Source organism: Melanerpes formicivorus, unplaced genomic scaffold (genome assembly GCF_026170545.1).
Source record: "Melanerpes formicivorus ecotype bairdi unplaced genomic scaffold, bMelFor1.0.p_v2 SCAF_1, whole genome shotgun sequence".
Lineage (NCBI taxonomy): Eukaryota > Metazoa > Chordata > Aves > Piciformes > Picidae > Melanerpes > Melanerpes formicivorus.
In genome coordinates this window covers 69064704-69091511 of record NW_027142353.1, presented here as the reverse complement: position 1 = coordinate 69091511, position 26808 = coordinate 69064704, and the positions used below count along the sequence as shown (strand labels likewise).

The window sequence follows — 26808 nt, the reverse complement described above, 5'->3', positions numbered from 1 at the left end:
AGTTGTTGCTTTCCAGACCTTGCTTCACTGAGAGCTGTGGAAAGTGCAGGGAGGATGTCTGGCTCTTGCTGAGCCAATGGTGGGATTGTGGAGGGGCCCAGGAAGCAGCACAGAGGTTGGAGGAGCTGGGAGGAGCTGGGGTTGGGTGAAGCCAGGCTCTTCTTTGTGATGCCTAATGCCAGGACAAGGGGCAATGGGTGGAAGATGAGGCAGAGGAAGTTTCATGTAAATATGAGGAGAAATTTTTTCACAGTGAGGGTGATGGAGCACTGGAAGAGGCTGCCCAGGGGGTTGTGGAGTCTTCTTCTCTGGAGATATTCAAGACTTGTCTGCATGTGCTCCTGTGTGATCTGGTGTAGGTAATCCTGCTCTGGCAGGGTGGGTGGACTAGATCATCTTTTGAGGTCCCTTCTAGCCCCTAACTTCCTGTGATTCTGTGGAAGCCTGACCTTTATTGACTTTGCTCGCCCTGCCAGGCCTAGTAAAGCTGCTAAGAAGATCTCTCCTCTGCCCCACTAGCACCTATCTCCTTGCTACAGCTCTCTGCTCAATTCAAAACACATTTAATCTTTGCTCCATCAACAATGTACCCTCAGATGAGACCCACTGGGGCAGTGGGAGCAGAGACTCATGGGCTAGTTTTTACCATACAGTGCAGTGTTTTGTGAAATTCCATTCTCAGTTTGCAAAGGAAAGGGTCGAGAGAGGGAGAATCTGGGCTTTGATTCCGTATGTTGAAAACTGGGGACAGAAAGAGCTTGGCACAGACTAAACCCCTGCTATTACTGGCAAGGAGAAGAAAGGTGGATCCACCAGGTTCCTCCTGTGTCCTGTGGAGGGAAAGTCCTCTAGAGGATGGTAGCCCTGTATTGAACTGCTGGTGCACCTTTCTGTAGGGGCCCTAAAAGATTAACCCAAACAGGCTGAAATCAACCTTTATGAATCCCCTGTAATCTGCCCCCTTCTTGTTCACTTGGGACAGCAGTGAACAAGAAGGGATCCAGGAGTGGGACTAGACTGTGAGGGTCCAGCTCTGTTGCCTTCACGTTATTTCGGGCTAACATCTCCGCAGGAGGATGATCAAAGGCTGCAGCTTTCAACTTCAGGAATGGTGTTTTAGATATGCATAAACCCATGCACATGGAACTGTAGTCCTTTGAAGGAAAGCAAGCCAGGCAAGTTACAAAAGTTTAGTTTAACACAGACTGCAGAAGAGAGAGCAAAAAGACCTTAATTAGCCATTCCTGGCATAGCTAGTCACTGTCCAGACAATGCAAGAATAGGCACAGCTACAAGACAATTTAGTTCAAGCTCTGAACCTTAATTTGCCTTATTGTACTAGCAGCTGATGGCAGTTTTTCCTCAGCTTAATGTTAACAGGGAACAGAAATTGCCCACTGCAAGACATTATTTTTTAGTGTGAGAATGAAATGCAGCAGACATGGAAACCAGTTATCTTCTCTCCTCCTGTCCCTTAGCATTGCCTCACTCATTGATTCGGCTTGGGTTCAGCCATGCTCTCTCTCAGTCCTCCAGGTAGTTGTGCTGTATTTATTATTTTTCCCATTTGCCTGTGACTAAGAAGGGGAGTACACAAGTCCCTCAGAGTCCTACAGCCTCTTATACTTACTGATTAGTGCATCAAAGAACTTTATCATCTTCCCTTGTGTGTGTGTGTGTGTGTGCGTGTTCAGCACCATGCTTTGCCCTAGAATTCAAACATTACCCTCTCAAGATGAAAAGGTAACTCATCCTAGAGCACAGTCCATGCTGAGACCAACCAGCCCCTTCAACAGGTCCAAGAAGCTGTCCACATCTTTTATCCCTTTAATTTCTATGTCTAGAGCTACTATATTGCTTATTCACTGAGGAGTGAGCTTCACAATAAATGTGTCCAAAGAAGGTAGAGAGGCATCACAAGAGCTTTACCATAAGTGATGAGTTTATGTGATATTCCCTGTGGAAGCCAACAGGAAAATGCTGTTATTCCACACAATGCCACTGCAGCCAGGTTGGGTTAGGCATCCCTGATCTGGTGTGATTTAGCACAGATTAATGTTCACATTAACCTGCTTAACGCCACGAGCACGGCACTAGGTACTAGGGAATTCAGTTAATTACAATAAGAATACTTTTGAGCTAATTACAGTGACACACCAAGAAGGTTTCTGTAGCAATACTAACCCCTTTTACACCATGTAGGCCACTGGCAGTAATGAGCTTCACCTGCCCCAATGGGCACAACAGCAATTTTCTTTAAGGTCTCATTTCTGACACTTGCAGACTTTCTCAGAAGGTTTTCACTGGCAGAACCATCCCTGCTTGCCTGCTCAGCTGTGTCCCCCTTTCTCTTTGGCTTTTGTGATTTCACTGTAGGGTTTGGTTTCAATGTTTCAGTGTGCCATCTTGATTTCCTGTATTCGTCGTGAACTAGTAGGAATGGTCTTACAAAGCAACAAAAAACACTTCACATGAGACATGAGTTTGAAAATGCAGCTGCAGAAAGGAGAGAAGCAGGAGACTAGGCTGGTTGGGCTAGCTGAAGTGTGTCCATCTCTGGGGTTCTTTAACAAATTAGACATCTGAATAAAGATATGATGTGAGCCTTTCAGCTCCCTCTCTGGCAGCCTCTCTGTTTCTTCTTCACTCTGAGAGATCAGGCTCATGCTCCAGTTGCGAGTTTCTGGTGCCTGGCAAGGCATGAGCTGTTTGCCCTTGGAGAATGCTAGGCAGTGCAATTTGATACAATCTTTTATCTTTGTGGTCTAAGGTAAACCATCTCCATTTGCTTTGGAAAGTGCAGTCAGCTACCCTAGCACAGATGACATTTGGGAATTTGATCACAAATCCCAGACCATAATGCACTCACCTGAGCCTCTCAGATGATCTGAGAACACATCATTCTCTTGAGGAGTCTGTATAGAAATGAAGCAATTCTTTATTCTGCAAGAAATGGCTGCAGTGGTTTTGAGTTTTGACCATTCCTGTCCAGACCGTCTCTGGAAGCTGTGTGGATCTGACATTTGTGACTGCTAAATGTTGTTTAATTGCATACCTGAAGGGATAATCTGTAAACCCTGCTTTGTCCTACTTGCATCATCTGGGACAGGCACAAGTAGTGAAGCAGAAAATCAGAGAGCCTTGGAGAAACCAGGCTAGCAAGGCTCACACAAAGTACAGTGTCAACAAAATATCACAGACTATCACCATTTTTATCAACAGCCTCTTTAGAGAAGGGGGAAAAAAACATTCTGCAGATGTCAAATAAATCTTAGGGTAAAGCTGTAGACTGCAGTCATTAAAAACTGTCACTGTATCAAAAAATATGATTTCCCCACTGAAAATGGGTCTAAAAGAATTTGCCTTTCAAGGGAGCATATGGCACTGCAATTCAACTGCTGTCACTAGCTGCAGGCTGGCAACTCTGGGGAAAGCTGCACCAGTAAATAACATTTGACACAGCCCCTTTTCTTTCTCTCTTTCTTTCTCTGCAGTCCATATATACACACACACACATATATATATGGATGAAATGAAAGATGTATCCATGCACTGAATTGCCTTTCTGTAGTGTAAACCATTGGCAAATCAATAATCCCCACCACATTAAGATAACAAAGCATTTACATACTCTGAAGAGCAAATAGCTGCTCCTTGGGAAAAGGAAATTGTTATTCTCAGATGCTTGTCAGAATCATAAAGGAATATAAGAGACCTGGATATCAGGTGGGAATTTTTCAACACTCCCATTTTGTGCTAATCTGTGGCCATAACATTGCTCACTAGCACAGCAGAGAGACAGCAGAGGTCTGCTCCCTGCAGAACTGACCCTGATCTTTTAGTTTTTTACCTAAGTCTATGTATCTGGCACACAAGTTAAGTAAAATACTGAAGGTATTGGCTTGATGAAAACACTGCACAGAAGCCTGGAAGGGCTTCACAGTTAGTAATATCCCCTGACTTTGCATTTCCAGTTTTGACTCAGTGGAAAGTCTGCAATACAATAAAATTATTTACATAGTGCACAGGAGCAGTGATGGGACTGATAACCTTACTGTTACCATGCTGAGGTTAGACACAATACTGGAGAATGGACACAGGGAGTAGGAGCAAGCTCTGGAATGCCTATTCAGCTACAGGTTGGAAAATTACCCCTGCAACATCCATCAAGAAGGGAGAGAAATGAATGATGTGCATTCAACAGATCTGGCAATGCATAAGTCAGTAGTATGTAGAAGTGTACTTTAAAACATAGCTTTAGAAACAAAACATTGATGTTGAGATGCTGGAACGTGTCCAGAGAAGGGCAACAAAGCTGGGGAGGGCTCTGGAGCACAGCCCTGTGAGGAGAGGCTGAGGGAGCTGGGGCTGCTGAGCCTGGAGAAGAGGAGGATCAGAGGAGACCTTATTGCTCTCTACAACTACCTGAAGGGAGGTTGTAGCCAGGTGGGGGCTGGTCTCTTCTCCCAGGCAAGCAGCACCAGAACAAGAGGACACAGTCTCAATCTGTGCCAGGGGCGGTTTAGGCTGGAGGTTAGGAAGAAATTCTTCATAGAGAGAGTGATTGCCCATTGGAATGTGCTGCCCAGGGAAGTGGTAGAGTTGCCATCACTGGAGGTGTTTAGGAGGAGACTTGATGGGGTGCTTGGTGCCATGGGTTAGTTGATTAGGTGGTGTTGGATGATGGGTTGGACGTAATGGTCTCAAAGGTCTCTTCCAACCTCATCTATTCTATTCTATTCTATTCTATTCTATTCTATTCTATTCTATTCTATTCTATTCTATTCTATTCTATTCTATTCTAAAGAGGGAGGTAAACCCAAAAGGAGGTAATAAAAGTCATGCATAGAGAGGCAAATTTTCTTGACATCAACCTTTGGTAATACATTTACATTTGGGGAAGTGGAATAAGATTGATGCAATGTGCCTGATTTTTCAGGCAGTTATTTGATCTTGCATGCTATAGGGCACTGCTATTTAAACCAGTGAAGACAGAGATTAAATATATCAAGTTTAAAAAGCCAACTAACTGAGGGGAAAAGACTGAAACAAAGATTGGAGTTTTTATTTAGCAAAATGGAGATTGATAAGTGAGCTGAAGTCCTCTCTGTCAATCTGTCTTGAGAATCAATATCCAACAGAAAGGAGCAGTTTACACAGAGGAACTGTGTTGGTGCAAAAGCCAATAAGTAGGCTTGAAGAAAGGAGAGGTTTAGCCTGGATAGCAGGAAATACTTCTTCCCCGAAAGGCTTATCAAACAGAATGGTCTGCACAGGGCAGTGATGGAGTCACCATCCCCAGAAGTGTTCTAATGTCATGTGCACCTGGCAGTTAGGGACATGGTTTGCTGTTGGCCTTTCAGTGCTGGGTCAAAGGTTAGACTGGGTGAGCTTGAATGTCTCTCCCAGCCAAATCTGTTCAGTGAATCTGTGATTCTGAGCTGCATTTGGTCAGAAAAGTGAGTCTACCTGAGGACTGGATTCTGTCTGTGGTCTTCCCACAGTTATGAAATGCCAGAACTCGCGAGAAAGTATTTGAGTAGTTTATGCACAGAATTACAGGGGTTTATTTTCTGTCTAAGCACAAAGTGGACTTGATTCAGAAGGCCTCTTCCAGCTAAGCCTTTTATGCCATAAAATGGTTCTGTGAATAGTGAGGCCAAGAGTTTCAGCAGTAATTGCAAGGCATTTGCTGGCATTATATTGACTTTTCAGACAGTGTTCCAATTTGATGTGATCTGATGCACAAGTCAGCCAACGTTTCAGAGCGTCCAGACCATCAGCTACAGCCTCTGTGTCTAACATGTGGCCAGCTGCACAGCACTTTGCAGCTTAGAGATCTTGTTTCACAGTATTCAAAGTTTTCCTTCTAATGAGCTAAGAGGGATGCAGGGAGCATGACTTACCCAAGGTAATGTACGTATTTGTCTTGTTTAAATTCACTCAGGCTTGTAATGTGCTCAGCCATTCCCTATTGCCTGTTTGTATTACAAAGGGTAATCTCCCTTAATCAGGAAACTCCGGCAAAGTAATGCAATTCTGCAGCTGCTCTCAATATTGCCTCGCAGAAAAGATCAATACACATGTGGGAATGTTTTCATCCATTTCAGTCCTTTCTGCTTGCTTTCCCTTTTTCTTCAGGACACTTGGAATTCTTTTTCAAGTTTTGTTAGTGGTAAAAAATTGCTAGCTTTTTTTCCCAGTCTTTGCTCAGTCCCTGTTAATTCAGTAGTGTGTCCCAGAGATCCTTGTAGGAGATTGCTGAAGATCACAGACTGGACAGTAGGAACATTTTTTATCATGGAAGAATTGGTCAGACACTGGAATGTGCTGCCCGGGGAGGTGGTTGAGTCACCAGCCCTGGATGTTTATAAAGGTAGTTTGGGTATGGTGCTTCGGGACATGGTTTGAGAAGTCCAACATGAACATTTCTGTAACTCTGCTTAGCCTGGAGAAGAGGAGGCTCAGAGGAGACCTTCTTGCTCTCTACAACTACCTGAAGTGAGGTTGTAGTCAGGTGGGGGTTGGTCTCTTCTCCCAGGCAAGCAGCACCAGAACAAGGGGACACAGTCTCAAGCTGCACCAGGGGAGGTTTAGGTTGGATGTTAGGAGGAAGTTCTACACAGAGAGAGTGATTGCCCATTGGAATGGGCTGCCCAGGGAGGTGGTGGAGTCACCATCCCTGGAGGTGTTCAGGAGGAGACTTGATGGGGTGCTTGGTTGCCATGGTTTAGTTGATTAGCTGGTGTTGGATGATGGGTTGGACGTGATGATCTTGAAGGTCTCTTCCAACCTGGTCTGGTCTGGTCTGGTCTGGTCTGGTCTGGTCTGGTCTATTCTATTCTATTCTATTCTATTCTATTCTATTCCATTCCATTCCATTCCATTCCATTCCATTCCATTCCATTCTATTTTATTCTACTCCATACAGCTGAGTATAGGAAGGAAGATGAAGGCTACAGAGGGAGGTAACTTTTACCTAGCAGATTTCAAAGTCAGGGATTGAATCATCTAATAATGTCATTGATCAATATTAGCAAATGGCATTGATGGTAGCAGCAGACTGGTTCAACCCACCAAGGCATGCATGCTTATTTCTGTAAGGCTTTTGCCAGGATCCTGTTGGGTTACTGCTGGGCCTTCTAATCTGTGCTTTTGCTAGTCTGTAAAGCTATCCTGTCATGCAAATAACTACACCAGGTAGTATTGATATTCTTGCTACTATTAAAGTTCTTGATTAACTTATAATTCTGAAATGCTTTGTGGGTTTGAGTGTTTGCCTTTTACTGTAGGCTGCATCTTTCCTGCTGCTTTATGAAATTAATAAAAGCAGATTAGTTTCCCCACCTCTCTACTTGTTTTTTCTCCAGTCTCTTTCAGGAACCCCTTTTTTGTCTCTTCTCATTCTGAGTGTGCCAGAGTTTATTGGAGTATAAGTACCAAACTGGCATACAATGTCTGAGCTGGGAAATTGTAGTGAGGGTTTTCACAAAGGTTCACTTGGAGGTTTTGAGTTCTGATTTAACTGTGTCATTTTATTACTTTTTCTCTTTTATTTTGTCTGAGAATCAGGCAGGTCAGACAGGTTTACATTTCCAGGTTTCTTTCAGAAAGATTCTTGCACAATTCCTAGGCAGGTCGTGTGTCTGCTTGGTTCTCATTGGTTGTGTGGATGATAAGGTAGGATCATACCCTTTCCCTTTTCCCAACACAGTCTAGTTCAAGGCAGCATCTTCTTCATGCAGCAGTGCTGGGGAAGATACAACCTACTCCAGGTTACTCCCAGATCTGCATTCTCCTCCCTTCATATTTGCAGCAGTTTTGTATCTGAGTGCTTTCTAATCTCTATCAATCAGACTCAGTCAGGTGGTGTGAAAGCACTAAATAGGCCAACCCAGTTCATTCTTATTTAAAGGCATTTGGGGAAATTCCTATGAGCCATGTAGCTGATAGGTGAGGCACTCAGGAGCCCTTTGGCAAGAGGAAAGCTAGAAACAGCTGTAGGCAGGTAAAGATCATTCACGACTAGAGTCTGTAAAAGAGGAGTATCTATCTAATCCTCGAGGCCTCTTCCAACCTTATTGACACTGATACTAACATAGAGCAGAGTCATAGAATCACTTTGGTTGGAAGAGACTTTCAAGGCCATCACATTAAACTGTTAACCCAGCACTGCCAGATCACCACTAAACCATGTCCCTCAAAACCACATCTACAGGTCTTTTAAATCCTACCACTTCCCTGCCTGGCCTGTTCCAATGCTTGGCATTGCTACTTGGGAGAAAAGACCAATACCCACCTTGCTACAACATCCCTTTTAGGTAGTTATGAAGAGCAATAAGGTCTCTCCTCCACCTCCTTTCCTTCAGGCTCAACAGTCCAGTTCCCAGCTCCTCATAAGACTTGTGCTCTAGATCCTTTACTAGCTTCAATGCCCTTCTTTGGACATGTTCCAGCACCTCAATATGCCTCTCGCAGTGAGGGGTCCAAAGCTGAACAGTATTTGAGGTGCAGCCTCACCAGCACTGAGTACAGGGGTCAGCCAAGACCACCAAAATGGCTTCCTGGTGCTGCCCTGCCTGAGCAACACCAGAAGCAGTCAGTCCTGTGTTTTGTTTCCTCACATCAATTCATGTCTCTAAGGTCCAAAAGCAGGCTAAGCCAGCAGCATCATTAAGAAGATGTAGCTAATGGGTGTAATAGGCACAGCTCCCAAGAAACAGATCTGCACTTGATGAAAAGCAGAAGCAAGAAAAAAGCAGTGAAGCAAAAATAATAACAATTACCCCATGGCAGTGATTTTGGATGAGGAATTGTGGAAATTGAATAACCCTCTGAAAATAAGGTCCTCTACCGCTAGCCTGAAGCCATGAAATCACTAAGTGAGTTAGCTTAGCTATTAATAGAAAGTGGATTTTGTTTCTTTGCAGTGTTCCATATGAACATTTGTTGAAGAAAGAGGATTCCAATGCACAGCATTTTTTGTTGTTGTTGTTTTGCTTTCTTTTTCACCTTGACAGAGTCATTTTGTGCCCAAAATACCAGAGATGTCTTGAAACATCTCTGCACTGTACAAAACAGTAACGCCCACAAAGCTAGCAAGGTTAGTGAGACATATGCTGCTCTGCTGGGCAAGTGTGGCTGTGAAAGTTGGATGCCTGGGGTGAGGTGCCTAACTTTTCCAAGGTTTCACACTGTGCTGCCAAAAGCAGACCATGTGCTGTGGTGTGATTGTTTCAGATCTGACTCTCTGCTCTGTATTTGCCCTGCTCCTCCTTAGACAGGTGTGCACACAGCTTTGTCCAACGTGTTAGCTCAGTATGAGCCACAGGAATCTGAAAACATGCTACAAACAGTCCTGTTTAATTCAAGGGTGCATCCCTCCCTGGAAGGCCAGGGTGGATGAGGCCTCGAGCACCCTGGTTTGGTGGAAGGTGTTCCTGCCAATGCCAGGAGGGTTGGAACCGGATAATCTTTAAATTGCCTTCCAACCCAAACCATTCTGTGAATCGATGAGTTCACATGAAGGAGAGGGAGAGAGGGATACAATTTTTCTAATACAAGAAAATCTTGAGAGGGGTTGGCTTTAAAAGCTATTGTGTTGGATTCAGCTTCCTTCTGTGACCAGAAGAACCTGCAAGAAACTCCCAGCTGAGAAAGTCCAGGCTGACGCTTCCTAAAGCAAGGATAGGCTCTAAGGGAACAGGTAAATTAGCGCCTCAGTGGGATACACAGTCAGTGTCACTCACTAATAGCTTGATTTATTTTAGTACATCTCTTTCATTATGAGGTCTGAATTCTCTGAAACTAAAGCTTCTAGAGACTAATTTGGATTGGAGTTCTATTCCCCATGACTAAGAATAGAGCTTGCTATTAGCCTCCTGAACGTACCGTGGGATGGAGATATTCTTTTCAGGTGTATTTATATTCACAACTAACACAATATGAGGGCTGGATCTAATGAGGCAGCAGATGGAAGAAGCATTATATTCAGTAATAAAGGAAGTGAAAATAAAGTCAGTGGTGATGTTTAGGCAATGAGGCCACCTACAGAACAAATAGACAGGGTCAAATTATAATTAGAAGACAGACTCAAGTGTAAATGTCTATCTGTTGGTAAAGGAAGACAATCAACCAACATCAAAGAACAAAGACATTAATGGTCTTACTCTTCTGTGGTTTTAAAGGCCAAAGCAATGAGTAGAATCAGTAATTATGCCTGTCTCACTGTTTCTGAAAGGTCTATTGAAAATAGTCCAATAAACCCCAGCAGATATATTCAAACTGGTGAAAACTAATAAAATGTCAATGTGTCTTCACTGGCCCAGTATTGAAATCTGTGTTTCATTTCCTCTGAGTGAGCTAAGGGCAGTTATGTGACTGATAAGGAACAGCAGCATAACTTGTTCTATTCTCAGCACTTCATGGATGGAGCAAGTCCTTTTGAGCCATGCTTTACCCAATAAATAATGCACACTAATGCATCACCCTTGGTGGCATCAGAACTGTGTGCATTTTTCTTTCCTGTAAGCAGTTAATTTAGCTGATGGTAAATCTAATTGGTCTTTTGGACTTATTAAAAGCATATAATTTGCCATACAACATGAGATCTAAAGCCAGCCTTGTACAGAACTATGCTCCTGGCAGTGGCAAACACCAGACATGATAGAAGACACAAGAGCCAAGAGTACAGTGAACTGTACTTAAGTGTAGTGTGTGTGTGTGTTTGTGTCTTATAAAATTACCATGAACCCCATAGATTTTTCAGTATCTTTAACCTGCTATGTTTCAACCTCAGGCAGCCATGGAACACAACTTCTAGTCATCTAAAACAGTAGTTAGGGTATTTTTAGCCAAAAGTTACTGAAAAACCCCAAAGTAATTGTAATCAGAATTGAAACACTAGCCAAACCATCAGCAGTTCATGTCCTTTTGCACTCTCTTTTATGTGTATTGCAGTAGTTTTAAATGCCTCCAGAGCTGTGGGGTGCTAGGAACACGGCATGTATAGCTGAGGACACATTAATCTAGCACTCATATCTTTGTCTTAAATGTCATAGTATGATGATATTTATTCTTTGTGACTCACCCAGGCTCCTGCTGTAAATCTGTGGAAAAGAATCAGACCTAGTCTTCTGAAGCCTTGGGGCTGGTCTGTTCACCTTCCTCTCACCTCCATGTGTAAAACAGTGGTGACTTGACAAAAGGATGAGCTGGCAAACACTCCCTGTAGGAGGAAATGTGTTCTTCTATTGTTTAAAATCCTAGCCATTCACCCAATGCATCTGCTAAGAGAAGGCAGAGGGGGGAGAAAATATACATAAAATAGCATAAATAATGTTACCATGACAACAGTATCATGTATGTGGCATCTCAAATGTCCAAGGCAATACAGTCAGGGTAGTGACATAGGATTTGTGTTCCCATGAACAAAGCAGAGAAGAATCTCAGAAGGTTTATTTTGGCCTGGGTGTCCTGAAATGATACCAAATAGGTATGGAAATGCTGCTCTGGCAGGTGATCCTTTATTCTACTATCTAGTGGTATTGGACACATCTTTTTGAAGGTGATAAAATTCTCTCTACCTAATGCCTTCCTAGTTTTTTGTTTGGTTGGTTTGGTTTTTAAGCAGTGTAGTCTGTTAAAATTGGACACTGCAGGTTTTACTTTCACCCTTTCTCTGACAGAACCAAGACATATGCACTGCCTTTTCCACCCCCCTGCTTGCACTCCAGCCATCACTGCTTCCCCATTTGCTGAAGTGGGCTAGAGATACGTTAATTTAGAAGCACAAATGCAGCAATTAAGAAATCTCTTATCATCTAGAAGCAAACAGTGGTGATCCTGAAGTACACAGGAGAGCAGATTTCGATACCTGCTGACAGCATTGCTGTCTCTTTAAAGATGCCAGCATTACAAGCATCCAGACTAAGAAAGCCATGCTGAGTTATTATTTTCACCATGGCATAGTGCCTCAGCATTTCAGTCAGGTGTACTTTACTTGTAGGATCAGGTATTCTGTGGTATCATGATCTCTAAATCCAAAGCTACAGTCTTTGTTATTAATTTAAAAGTGAAAAATAGCAGTGGTGGAGCTTTACACAATTCTGCAGCTCTTCCTCCTAGAAAAGCTGCAGCATATTTATTCATTTGTCATTGACAGTCTTTGTTTCATATGACTCAAATGTAGCAGCAGGCCATCAGATACAAAAACTGCCTGCTGGTTTTAGGTTTAGAAATTACTTGATTCTAACTATGTCTTTCTAAAAACCTTGATGTTCAGTTTCTTACATTCATCTTTAGGCTCTCAAATGCACCTAAGACTTCCAAGACCTTTCTTGTATGCGCAGTATCATAGCCACTCAGGACATTTCTGAAGTGTCTCAGGGATTTTGAACCTAAAATTTCAATGTGCTGCTTATCTTCATTGAGAAGTTCATTGCTCCACGTACATGAAAGGACTTCGGTCACAGCAAAGTTCATTCTAACTGTCCTTAATGTCTGTGAATCCACCACAGACTTCACAAGCTCATGGTATTTGTCATGAGGGCATGGGGAGAGACTTGAGTGTTGAGTAATCAGACTCACAATAGTTCACATACTGCATCAGCTAGTTAGGCATCAGAGCTCGTCAGCAGAGGACTGCATGTGGAAACTACCAACCCCCCAAAACCCCTTGTGGCTGCCCACCTGCAGAGCTGCAGAGAATGTTCAGTCTCTAAATCACTTCAGCAGTAAAAATGCTGGTGCCTACCTAGCCTCAGATGCCAAAGTGGGTTAGGCCAAATTTGCAGATCATAGTTTTGATCTTGGCCAGCTAAACGTGAACTTTCACTGCAAGTGCACTACTGCTAGGGTTCAGAGGTTTGGTTTTGCAGTGGGACCGGCCATTTACATTGCTTTGATTCCTCTGTACAGGAACAAAGATTCAGGGTGTTTGGCAATTGCTCAGCCTGCTGCTGGTCTCTTCTCACAGGCAATAAGTGATAGAACAAGAGGGAATGACCACATGCTGCACCAGGGTAGGTTCAGACTGGACTTTAGGGGGAAAAATTCCCCATCAAGAGTGGTCAGGCATTGGAATGTGCTGCCCAGGGAGGTGGTTGAGTCTCCAACCCCAGATGTGTGTAAAGGTTGTCTGGATGTGGTTTAGGGTTGTTGGTTGGACTTGGTGATCCTGAGCGCCTTTTCCTACCTGAACATCTCTGTGATGCTGTGATACTCACAAAAGTCTTTCATCATGTGCAAATGCTTTGGAACTGCAAACAATTGCATTGATATTCAAAGGTTACAGTATGTGTGAGTCCCAGATACAGCACTTGGCAAGCTGCTGAAATGAGGATAAACACCAGCTCCCTGTCTGCATATTCAGGCTAATGAGTCTTGTATGAAGCAGACAAACATCAGTTGATCAAACCAGTGTCTATACTTGATAATTACACACAGTGTTGGCCTTGTTTGGGCTTGGGGATAATTCACACTGCCGAAATTCAGGCTGATTCTTCTCCCTCTTCTCAACACCCAGGGCACTGAGCAGAGCCAGCTTTATAAAACAGACCCTTGGAAAAATGGGTGTTTGGTTGGGGCAGTATGCAGAGCCCAACATGCCAGTACCAGAGCCCTGAAAAATGGTCTTGCTCTCCCGGCAGCTAGGCCATTCCTCACAGCAGCAATCTCCTCTCTCCAGTAGCACTAGCTGCGTCTCTCCAGGGTTAGTTAGTGAGTTGTACCCATATACTGGGGACAGCTAAATCCAACTCTGCTCACTGCCATAAGCCCTAAGCCAGCTCTAAAGCAGAGTATAAAACAAACCCTTCCTTCCATCTTATCTGATCTGTTTCTTACAGCAACATTTCCAGTGTCACCGGCGAGCACAGACCATTGTATCATCTGCTCCGACCCCAGCAGTAGCAGAGGTTACACTTTACTCACTCATTTGCCTTTTGAGTCTGATGCATAACTCTCTCAGTTTCTTAAACTACCACATTACTGAGTCAGGCAATGGGCAGGACCTTTGCAGGTGGATTTGGTCAGGCAGATTTGGCAAATTTTGCTAATGCTACATCCCAGCAGCAAGGAGCTCTTTGCTCTTCATTTCTTTAAAGGGCATGAAATTAATGAACCCGCTTTAACTGCGCTTCTGGTCACCATGTCACAATCTCAGCGTCCTTTTAATCTGGGAGCCTTGAAAAGATGCTATTTAAATTCAGTGCTGCATGTGGGGGATGCACAAAGCAGCCTGCTGGACTTTGGCACTGCCCTTTATTCTTGTTTAATAAATGCAGAGCTATGAGGAAACAGCTCCTCTGGAATGACCCCATATATAAAGAAGTGGTAAGGAAAAAGGATCTTTTCCCAGTGGGCAGGGCTGCTGGCAGAAATGGAGCATTGCTCTTTCTTTTGCTGTTAACATTTCAAACACAGCAGTCACTGTAGTATCTAGGCATCAGCAGGCATACTAGGAGCACTGAGAGTAAAGAAGCTGACCTGAGATGAATTAAATACTACCTGCATTGATGTCGTTGCCATTTTTAGTCCAGGCTTGTCAGGAGTGGCATACTGCACATTGCAGGACATATTTATATATATATATATGAATAAGGTACTGTGGGAAAATACAAGCCTAGAAATTGGGTTGTTTTCAAATTACCTTTACATTTCAAGCCAAAGGGAAACAAAACATAAACATCTCAGGAGCACAAAGTAACAGAAATGTCATCAGTACTTCAGTGTTTCTTTCAATACCAAGCAGGAAGCAGCAGGAGCTTGAACCCTGAATTTCCCTCACATATCGTTAGACAATTTTAATGACGTGTGGTAGGTTCAAGATGTCTTCCAGAAAGAGAGAGGTTATTTTATTCAGAATAAGTTTACAGTTGGATAAAATCAGGGAAGTTGCAAGTGTGCTCTGAAGTCAGAAGACAAGCTCTAATATCATCATCTGACCAAGCTGTAGTCACTCCAATATCTCATGAGCTGGTGCTCAAGTTGCAAATAGCTGGATGCTGTACCAGAGGCAGATTTTCAGCCTTCTCACTCTCCAGATCAGTGTCTAAATCTGGGAGTTACTCCCACACCTCAGATACAGAGTCTGCCTGGAACATGGATGCTTATTAAAGGGGAAGCTGCCATTACAGCTGCTCTGATGTGAACCATTCATACCCTTGGCCTCGCCCAGACGTAACCGTCGAAGGCGCAGGTCGCACTGTGTGTTTGCTGTTACCTTCAGTGTACCCACCTCGAATTAAAGAAACCTAGTAGCAAGTCTTAAAACTGTAGTGTTCTGGCTGTATCCAGAGGGCACTGTGTAAGGAAGAGAAATGCCAGCTTTTGGTTGTTCAAGATCACCTTTCCTCTTCGCCAGGGAGACATGTTGGATTTGTTATAATGAAATAAAACTTAAACAAAGCCTTGCTCAGAAGAGAGTTATTTACTAAACAATTTCTAGAGCAGGGGAATAGAACAAATATGACTCACACAGAGCAAACTGAAATCCTGCACAGGCATAAACACTTCAACACTAAGCTCCACTTTAAAAACAACACAGGTTTGCAGGAGCTGTAGTTCTGCTGAGGATTTGGGCTTTCACAGGTGACAGAAATTAGCAAGAAACAAGCTACAAAAGAAACCTGAAATGCAATCCTCATGCAGGACTGTCTGTTCTTTTGACATACAAGATTTCAGCTGCAGTCAGTGAAGTCATAGGTATGTGGGCAGATTGAAGGGTCTTACAGCACAGCAGTGGTTCCCAGCTGACTGGCAAAGAAGCCACTGTCACCTAACAAACTCAGTAGGCAACGTAACAGAACCTCAATGGAAAGGGAGTTAAAATGCATCAAGTGAAGAGAAGAAGAAGGGGGGAAAAGAAATATGAAAGCACAAACAAAACCATTGTGCTAAACTAGCTCAGAGGTAGCTGGGGTCTGTGCAAAACGTGGGATCTTGGAAAGGTCAGATGTTGTAATCCAATGCAAAGTTAAAGATGTTATTATCCAAGGAAAAAATGAATTAGTTGTTGTTGCAAAGCATCTAGACATTCTGGGAGCTGAGCCAATGTGAAAAGCAAAGGATCAAACCACAATAATGCTGAGAGTTCTGCAGGGAGCAAATGAGAATATTGCAGCCTTACAGCATTCTCCCATAGCTCCAGCAGTAACAAATGGGGAGCAGAGCAATAGTGATGCACAGTGATGGTTTATTAGCTTAAACTGAAAGGTGGTGTGATCCAGTGGGATGCACTTCCATCCTTTAACGTAAGAAACCTTGTGTGCTCTGCTCCAGACTTGCTATGGGGACCCTTCTTTTGAAGCAAACAGTGAAATCAAACCTTGAGGTGCAGGAGACATCTTCTCTTTGCTGGCGTCAGTTTGCAACATCTGAATCTTCAAAGTGTCACTGACTCACTAAAATGGATTTTGTACACCCCCTCAAGCTAGTCCTCCAGCTCACATTGGTAGATTTCCCAGGTTTAGGTTGAATTATGACTGTTGCTGGAGCATTGCCTTTGGGTTGGTGGCTTCAAAGAATTAGAGATTGTCTCCAAAGCTGCCAGCAGGAGGAATTGTTAACCCAGCTGTATAAGGGATATATTCTTTCAGAGCAGAGCTTCACTAAACCACACATCTCCAGCTCAGTCTTTGCCCCAGTGCTGGCTCCAGGTTACTGGTCAGCAGGTCACATTTTACAAAGCTACCAGCAGAGCTGTGGAGGAGAACATGGGTTTGGAGGTGGTTTTGTTACATTCTTTTGCAGCTCACACAGGTCTTGAGTTTCTGGCATCACCCACCCTAAGACCATGCTGCAGATTCACCTGTTTAAACAAAACAGAGCCCATTTCTCAGTGGACTGGGTCAATATAGTGGCTAATTGCTCGTACAATTCACTTCTGCTTCAGGGATAATTAGACTTTGCTCCATCTCCTTCAGTTTAGTGGGATTTTAGACTAGAAGCTTGACTCATTAGTAACTTCAGTGCATCATCCCACTGCCCCTAACAAGTTATCTCATTGTTTGGAAGGAGGAATGATATGGTGGGAAACTGCTTTCAAAGTCTGTTTTACAGACAGAAAGATACTTGGCAGCACACTTTAAGCTGCCTTTTTCTCTGCTGAAACTGCAGGACAGCTCTAGGTATTTGACTCCTCACGTGGCGAGTGCCGAAATGCTCAGGTATCACAATAACCAGAGGAAATATTTACCTAACATAACATATTATTGCAAGGGTCTATCAGACCTCAATTCTCAGGACATGCCTTACAGCGATTAATTTAATATGAATTTGCATTTAGCAGCTCTAATGATTATATATAGGTCAAGAAAGCTAAAATATCTTCATTCTCTGTTTTTTGAACCTCCTTAGAGTACGCTCGGTTTGAGGCAAAAATCCATGACCTACGTGAGCAGATGATGAATCACAGCATGAGTTCTGGGTCTGGCTCCCTGAGGACTAATCAGAAGAGGTCACTCTACGTCAGGTAAGCAGAGAGAGCTTTCTCCTGGCAATGTGTTGACAGCTACCTTCTCTGTGCCTGACTTGTGCCTTGTGGATTCAGCAAGGTGGGAAAGAAGTTTGAGGAACTACACTGAATTGAGCTGGGAAAGGGATCAGTCTTACAAGGACACAATCATGAATGTGAAAACTGTATAAAGCCCTATTGCTTAATCTGATAGTTTCAAGCCATTTTCAATGAGTATTGTACTTTTATAGTAATTCAGTTTCCTGAAACGAAGATTTCTTACCAGCTGTCAGCTCTTTCGCTGCCCGAGATGGATGGTGCGGTGCAGTGCTGCACTGCCTTTGTGCGAGCTCTTGCCCAGGCATGGAAGGACTGTTCTCATGAAGATCACTTTTCCCCAAAGACCTTGTTCCTACAAAGCAAGGACTATTATATGCTGTTCTAAATGCATGACAATCTGCTGCTAGCCCCTTGCATATGTTTACCTTTCTATATGTCTCTGCCACAAGGAACTTCTCATCTACCCAGCAAGATCAGTTATGCAGATGAGATGCTAAACAAGCTGATGTACCTCTCTCATGTGGGGCAGTAAATAAGACAGTAACTGTGTCACTGTGACCCTGGAAGTACCAGTGGTTATAGCTCTGCTTTGACTGTGCAAGTCTATTGACATAGTCATTGCTGGCTGAGACTGTGTGTTGACCAACTGCCCTTAACAAAGTGCTCGCTGTCACTCACCCCTTCTGGGACTCAGAGAGACTATGGGACTGTGCCAAATATTTTAATAATCTTAATAATTATGCTTCTCTAGGCTTTTCATTTCCATTGCCCCCCTCTGTGCTCAGCACATCATTTGAGATTCCTGACAATCATGAAGTAGAGTGAAACAATTTGTCAGCCTCCAGGCAGTGATAATTATTCATGGGGGAGCTAATTCAGGTGATAACATTGCAGAGATCCAATTAAGGCTAAATTCTACAGTCTGTGATTATGCCCTCAGCATGAAGGGGTAAAGTAGGAGTGAAGAAAAGGGAAACTTAAGTGTTAGTATGGCTGGTCTTACTCTAGTGGGCAGCAACCACACGAGGCACTAGTTGGTACTGCTGCCAGAAAGAGCAAGGACTGAAAGGCTCATTGTTACCACTAACCTTGCTATTGGACAAGGTCAGGTTGGAAATGTCAGTGGTTTTGATGCATCTCTGACCTTCTCTGTCCTCTGTATCGCTGTGTTTACATCTGGAGTTATGACACTCACAGTAGGCTTTTTCCAGACCAAACACAGACTTTATTGGTTTATGACTTTAGCCTGTCAAGAGCTTTGATAGCTCCCTGAATTTGTGTTTTGTGAAAAGCTACAGCCATGGACGTGTGGAACATTGGATATGGGTCAGATCCAAGCTTACTTTGCTTATCTAAATCAGGAATCAAAAATGTGGTGAACAGTGAAGCAAGAAGGCCAAGCCAACAATGGCAAATCAGTTCAGGTCTACCTACAAAGGGCTAACATAGGGTCCTGAACCACTTACGGGTGTGAGCTGCACGCAGCAAAATTCAGTTACCCCTGTATCAGCATTGATTGGTAAGCCCTGCTGAGAACTGAGCTATATTAACTTGCACACTCTGCCAGGCTCCTCTGTCTGTGCTGCATCTGGAGTAGCTTCGCTCTCCTGTACAGTATTGCCCGACGCGCAGCCAGGAGCCTGGGTTCTGCTAGTTCATCCATTCTGGACGTGGTCTGTCTCACTAAGCTGATATGCCTTGGAGCTTCACTGCAGGAGTCTCTGATGGTTTAGCTGCATATCTAAATATCACTTTCCCAGCCATAAATACAAAATCTGTTCTTTTATTCCAGAGTCATTCCAAAAATGCCCCAAACCTCTCAAGCAGAAAATCTCCAAAGCCTCACTCACTTTTCTTAGCTTTTATTTGTTTTTTCAGTGAAACCTACACAACTGGCTGTGTCCAGCTCTGAGAACCGGTCTGAGAGGCTCTGTACTTCACATACCAGTGTAATGTGTTTGCAGTGAAGCAGTGCCTGCAGCATTGGGCTAGGCACTGTTAAGTTAAACCATACACATTCACTACAACGGGAACTTCTGTCTACAGCAGGCACTAAGGAAATGTGGCTTCAGAAATCTGCTTGGCTTCAGAGGCTGAATTTTTTTGCTTTATGGATAAACTTTTTACAGGCAAGGACCCATGTAAAATGTTTGTGATTTCACAGAATCACAGGACTGTCAGAGTTGGCTCACTTTATTATTATTATTATTATTATTGTTATTCTTACAACTCAGGACATTTCATTTTGGTCAATGTGTAGAAGAAAACTAGAGGCAAATGACCATATGTTGCAAATCTGTTGCTGTAATGCCAAGTTTATGATTCAAGTTTACTGTTTGATTTTTCTCCTTGGGGTGAACTGAGTACAAGCATAGTTATTTTTTAGACAGAGACCTTAATCAAAGCAATTAGCTATGTTCTAGTCAGTGCAAAGAAATAAATTAAGGTCACTGCAGGTTATAATAATTGAAAATAAGTCTCATTTTCTGCTCATAGAAAAGCCAACATAAAAGGGTGAGAAAGAGCAGAGCTCCACAAGCAGACTTGCATTTGGATTGGATGCAGAGCTTTCTTCTTTACTTTCCAGTTTGTGATTTCCCCATCCTGACCCTACTAATATAGCAGCTCTAATGGAGGTGTGTATCACGGTATCACAGTATCACCAAGGTTGGAAGAGACCTCAAAGATCATCGAGTCCAACCTGTCACCACAGACCTCATGACTAAACCATGGCACCAAGTGCCACGTCCAATCCCCTCCTGAACACCACCAGGGATGGAGACTCCACCACCTCCCTGGGCAGCACATTCCAATGACACAGTATCACAGTATCACCAAGGTTGGAAGAGAGCTCAAAGATCTTCAAGTCCAACCTGGAAGGTTATATAAGGTTATATTAAATGAAGTGAGGCAAAATTTATTAGGAGGAAGAGAGGTTGAGTGTGGGACTAGATATAGTTAGCAGAAAGCAATTAAAAATCCCACTTAAGCAGTGTGTACAAACAGAAGAAAACCCAAGTGATATGTTCAGAAGAAATTCTGCAGCTCTTTGGCAGGATCTCGTATCTGTGCATACCCAGGTATTTCTGGGGTTTATTGTGTTTCTCCCTTTATCCCAGTCTGTCTTTCTGATGCCTGCTGGAATTTTCCCCAGGATTGTTCCGAATTATTGCTTTTCCACCACTCCCTCTTCCTCCTGTATCACAGACTCTGTAGCTCTCTTTGGTATGGTGTCAGAAAGTCCACAACACTAAAGCCAAAACATGAGACTTCAGGGGGAGACAGAGCAGTAGGAAATGCTGTTAACTCTTTTGGGAGTCCACATCCTCTTTGTTATTAAATTCTCTGCTGAGGAAAAGAAACACAGAAAGAAAAGCAGAAAGTGAGGGAACAGATATGGAACATAGCAATGCTACTATTTATAATTTATTTGCTGGTGAAGATTAATGAACTTAATTTGAATTCAATAACCAAAATGAGAGGCTAAACACAGCTCTGCTGTTATCCTTTTTAATTCATTGCAATTCAGCCAGGAGGCTCACCAGTAATGAGGAAAATAAACAGATCCATCACCAGCTAAACGCTGTGCCCTGCACATGCATAGGAGGGGTTCTAGCATTTCTAATGCAAATTCCTATCTTCCCTTTTGTCTTTCTGGCTCAAGCTTTTACAGTCTGCTCTTGTGAGAGTATATACTTGTTTTTCTTGAAATAGATGCGTGCTTTGCTTTGTCCTTCTAGGTCTAGATCCATAGCAAATGTTTCAGGCTACAGGTGGTTACTATGTCTTAGAAAATGCCAGATCACATCCATTAACCCATGAGCCTCAGCACATGGCAGCTTCTTGAAGAGTTGAAGTGAGACTCTAGCTGCACTCGAGTGCCTGCTGTGGCCTCTCTCTGTCTCACCTGGAGGTGTCATCTTCATCAGTGGCCCCAGATTTCTTCAGAACACTTCAGTGAGGATGGCTGAGGAGGCTTTGGGCCAGGGAGGAGCTCAGGAGGGTTTTGGCCAAGGAGGAGATGAGAGGAGGGTTTGGGTCAAGCTGAAGCTCAGGACAGTTGTGCCTTCATTTTGGGCTGCTCCCTCCAAAGCTGCTGCCTGGGGTGGACAGGGCAGGTGACTTTCTGCACCTTGCCTCTGCTGCCAGTTGGCAGGTGACCCATCCTTGGTCTTCCAGGTGTTCAGAAAAGGCTTGGAAGTGGTACTTGGAGCCATGGTTGAGTTGTCAGGAGGTGTTGGGTGACAGGTTGGACTCGATGATCTCTGAGGTCTTTTCCAACCTCATTGATTCTATGATTCTATGCTTCTACGAGTTGGGCAGGCATTGTAACTTTAACAGAAAACTGCCAGCCTTTGAAGGAAACTGAGAGCTTAAGCATAGTGAAGGCATTTTCCTGCTGGTGTGCTAGATTCCTCCTGCACTTAGAGTACTTGTGCTAGATTTCTGAGAGTAGAAGTAGATACTTCAGTAATTGGTACTGGATGTACAGGGAAAAGGTTGTCAGGAATGATCTGCCATCCAAGAACTGCCTTCTTGCAGTCTGCTGTTGATTTACAGATGAAAAATAATGATATAAGCCTAGCATAAACAGTCATGGCACCTTCTAAATCTTAAGTCAAACCAGACAGCTCCTGAAATAATGTCTGCAATTAAAAACTCCAATTGGACAAAGCCACAAACGAGCACTGTGGAGATGTATCACCCTGCAGAACCAGCTCAAAAGTTTCATGCACACCACAGGCCTTTGATTGCCTCTTCACTGCTTGAAATCTCTTCAGTGCCATCAGTGACCAAACACCATTCCACCTAATCATGGCTACAGGTGCCCTTTATGAAGTGACTGTTTGAACTTACTGAATCTAAGATGTCTTAACTTCAGCACAATGAGAATGTTACAGGTGACTGTAGCAGTGTGTATGGGAATTAGTGCTGGGACAGGGATGGATGTTTCTGCAGTTGCTCTACCACCAGCTCTCCAGAGATGAACAATACAGTAGGAAGTATAACCAAGGCAGACCCTCTTCCCAATAAGGTGAGTAAGTTTAAGATCAGTCTTGTTGCTCCAACCCATGCAGCACTGCTTATACAAACTGTGCACACTGCAAAGAGGTGCCTTAGTCCACTGCATCTTTGTCTTCTTCTACCGGAATAAGTGCTAAGCATTTCATAGCTTTGATAACTATGTGCTGTAAAACCACAAAGCATTAGGTGTTAAAAATAAGTGTGTTCTGGTTCATTTTTGTTATTGAGCCATGAGGAACAGGATCTGATTTGCCATAGCAGCTTAGCAGCAGCTGAAGGAAGCCAAGGCTGAAGTATTTTGTGTGGTTTCCTGTGACTTCCAGTTCCATTAATGCTCCATTAGATGTTTGACACCTTTGCACACGCTTCCTAAACTCCTTAGAAATCAGAATGATGCCGTATCGCTTAGAGAGACTTTGATTTTCAACCAGTCACAGAAATTATTGCTGGGGAACATTGCTGAATTACAGCTGAAGTTTAGCTGAGGCAGTTTGTGGAGATGGAATCTGTCGTTAAAGGCTGGGTTGGGGGGGGGTTGTAATAGTTGTTATAGCCACTGTTCAGTCCCCCTGCCTTATCTGAGACAGTGAACCCACATAGGCCACTGCTCCATCAGCAGAATTCAGCCGGGAGAGCTGCACAACAGGCTGGATCTGAAATCCATGTGAGAAATACAGATCTTTGAGATATCATAGTAGGGAAATCTGAACACATGATAACCTAAAACTGGGTGATAGAAAGCTCTACTATGTAGGTCCAAAGGAAGATGTGATAAAGACATCATTTCATCAGGGCCTTTCAGAGGGAGGTTCTGAGGAACCAGAGAGAGGGGTTTGTCCTTTGCAAGGACAGAGAATATGTGAGGGTATGCATGTATGCAAAAAGAAAATCCAGAGAGGTATATGTTAGTGTCAAATATATGCCATATCCATATGCACACTGCAAACATCTTCACTCAGGCTGGTTGCCTAGTACCTCTCTTGAGTCAGTGGAGTGCACTTAACACTTGCAGAGCACAATTCATCTCATCCAGAAGCAGAGAGCTAAAATTGCTCAGGCGAATCATGCCCTAAAAATGTCTGTTTCTCACAGTTGAGTGGAAGGAGCCTCAGGTGATTAGCTGACATGTAAACATCTATATTAGAGACATTTTAAGTTGTGTGACCTGAATCCCACCCCCACTGAATGTCTTTCTCTTGTGCTCTCTCACGCACACACCGAGTACGCATACACATCTCTTGAGGAAACTGTGACATCCGGCTCTCTGTTGCCTGTGAAGACTTCTGCTGTGTGTTTCAGTAAGACACATCAATGGAGCTTTGAAACATTGACAGGCCTGCTAAATTGGCTCATTTGTTCCCCACATTCTTATCCCCCAGGATTCTTCATAAATTCACTTGCCACTTGTGTTAGAAATATTGAGGATTCACAAGTGTTCAGTGCATGGCTGTCAAGCTGGATGAGTTTATGATTCCAGCTATGGCACCACACTGTACATTTCTGCAAGGCTTCAGAGCGCTGTAGATCCAGCTAGGCTTGTGCAGACTGAGTGTGGGTGTGTTTGGCACCTAGGCATTGTTGTTTGGTTTTGATGGAGAAATAACTAGATCTTCCATCCTTGTGCCTGTACTTCAATGGCATGATATAAAGCACTTGAATCTCTCTAGTGAATGGTAAGTGGAGGAAAGTGGAATTTTAGTAGTTTTTTTTTCACTTAACTTGGATTATTCCTCAAGTGGTCCAAATTATAGCCCACAAGGGAGCCACACACTCAGAAAATCTGTGATAAATGGCATAATACAGAAAACTTGTTTGTGATGGTGTTTAGCAGGTGTGTTTGGAACTGGGCAGACAGGCACACACATAGCCTATAGTCACAGAAGGAGCAGTTGCATCTGGAATGCCATTGCAGACTGGAAAAGCTGAAACCTCTTGGGGATGTTAACCATTTCAGGTGCTTGGTTAAGTGTCAGTTTCTGAGTATTCAGTTGCTACTTCTCAGCTGTTCTTTCTCTGAACACAGAGTTTTCTCCCAATCCTGCTGGCACCAATATTCTCAGTGGCTTCAGTGAGAGCTGCTCAGATTTTGAACCAAGGAAACGGTGCCAGTCTTCATGTTTCAAAGCAAGAAGACCCACTCTGTGTGCTTGAGAGCCCAGCTCCCGCGGCGGAGGCTCACGAGGTGAGCAGTCTAACTGAGGAACTGTCCACTCAGGTCTTTTTCAATTTTCAGAGACACTGAGTGACAAAACAGAATGAAGGATGTGTTGAAATGCAAGAATCACCCAGTACAACGGGCAATAAATCCAGCAGTTGTTATTTATGACTTTGAGAATTGTGTTTAGAGCAAAGCTATGTGGCTCACAGCCCTGTGACTGTCTGCAAAATGAACAAAGGAAATGACAGCAGCTCTTGCCTTCTGACAATGCACAATGTCTATGTGCCTAAAGAATCAGGGGACTGGGCATTTACAGTGAGCACCAGGTTCTTCATCTTGTTGCTAAATGCAGATGAAATGAGCTGTTACAAAATGCAGCTGAACCTTGAAGAATAGGGACTGTCTGGAAAGAGACTGGTTTGGCTTGGGCTTTTTGGAGATGGCCCCTCACTGCTCCACTATGCCCATGAAATTTTCATAGGTCCTTAATTGAAGTGGTTTAACTAAGACACACCACAGGTTTGCTACTCAGCTGAAAGATGGAGATGAGAATTATTGGAGTATTCACAGTTCAAAGGCATTCAGGCTTATAGTTTGATGGCATTTTAGTGCTAAGCAATCATACTGAAATGTGATGCTGTCAGTACAGCAATATGCCTCACCTATGCTCTAGTACTGTGAAAATCAATACATGTTATATAGAGTCAAATGAAACTCTAGGCCACCTCACAAGCTGCCTCACTTTCTCCCTAACACAACATCACCTGGTATTTTTTGGTAGTGTTGATATTAATGAACAGCTAAGGAAAAATGAGGTTCGTTTGCAATTTCGAATAGCATTTCACAGACAAAGAGGCAGCAGTTAATGAAGAGTGAAAACTGAACATGTAAACACATCAATCAATGGAGCCTCATCTCTGCATCTGACACCAGCTCTCTTCTCCCCATCTTCATATTTATCATATCTGTTTCTCTTAGGTACCCGGTACGAGATCAGTCCAACTGATTCCTTCCTGAGGCATGGGGCGGTGCACCTTTAGATCACTATGAACCGACACCCCAGCAAGCCTTTATTCAAGGGATGATTGCTCAGTTGGACCAAAAAGGGACCAAAAGCAGATTTATTTCTATCTGCTTGTGGCTTTGCAATTCATTAGATACGTTATGTTCAAGATTAAAAGCTAACACACACGGTACTGAGCACTTTGTAGGGCTGTGCCCCACGTGAATAAACCTACAGCAATCTCAGATAACAAACTGCCTGAAGTTCAGCATATAAACCAGAATATAAACCAGCTCTTTATCAGTGCCATTCTTGCCTAAGTCATCTTATCTTTACATCAGGAGCAAAACTTGTTAGATATGGCACAGCTGGCTGAGACCTGCAATCCTGTCCTCTACTGAATTATTAATGCCTGCTGAAACAGCTTTTCTATTAGCAGCTTCAGTAGGAGTAAGTAGTACATACTTTGGGCCATTTTCCTCATTGTTCTGTTTCATAACTTCTTGAAACAATGTCCCAGAACAAGTAATTCGCTTGACATGTGATGTCTGCTCTAAAGAAGCAAGTCACCTTTTTCTGGAGAGATGCTTTAGGAGCTTTTGATTCCCCATCTATTCTGCTTTCCCTAGTGGGACTGCCTGCTTTCTGCTCCAGAAACTCATCTGGCAGGAAAGTGTCATCTAGGGTGGTTTTCAAGCCTGAAGATGTCGGTGAAGAACTTGGCCATGTGTGGGAACAGGATTTGTCTGGAATTTCTGTAACCAAGACATCACAGTTTCAGTCTCCTTTCTAAGCAGAGACTCAGAACATGATCTATTGGTGCAAGAGGGGAAATCTACAATGAAGATAAACTGTCTGTGGCATAAAATGGCTGAAAGTGAGTCAGCAAAACAAGCAGTGAAGCTGTGTCTGTTCTATGGGGGGAAAAAGAAGCAGTCTTATCCAACAACCAGCTTCCTATGATGTTTCCATGTCAACAGCGATAATAGGACATCGCCGGTGTGTGCAGTTCCCCTAGAATCACAGATTGTGCCAGGCCAGAAGGGACCTCCAGAGGTCATCTCATCCAACCTCCCTGCAGTCAGCAGAGACATCCCCAACTAGAGC

The 26808-nt window shown here is 43.4% G+C and overlaps 1 protein-coding gene across 30 annotated transcripts in view; it reads left to right on the top strand.

Annotated features, from left to right (window-relative positions):
- DLG2 (discs large MAGUK scaffold protein 2) overlaps positions 1 to 26808 on the top strand; it is a 1097405-nt gene that overhangs the window by 989799 nt on the left and 80798 nt on the right. For all 30 annotated transcript variants that reach the window (XM_068146154.1, XM_068146173.1, XM_068146144.1 and 27 more), the window contains one exon: positions 17359 to 17473. In XM_068146154.1, the coding sequence (XP_068002255.1) occupies positions 17359 to 17473 (115 nt within the window). The remainder of the gene's footprint in view (positions 1 to 17358; positions 17474 to 26808) is intronic.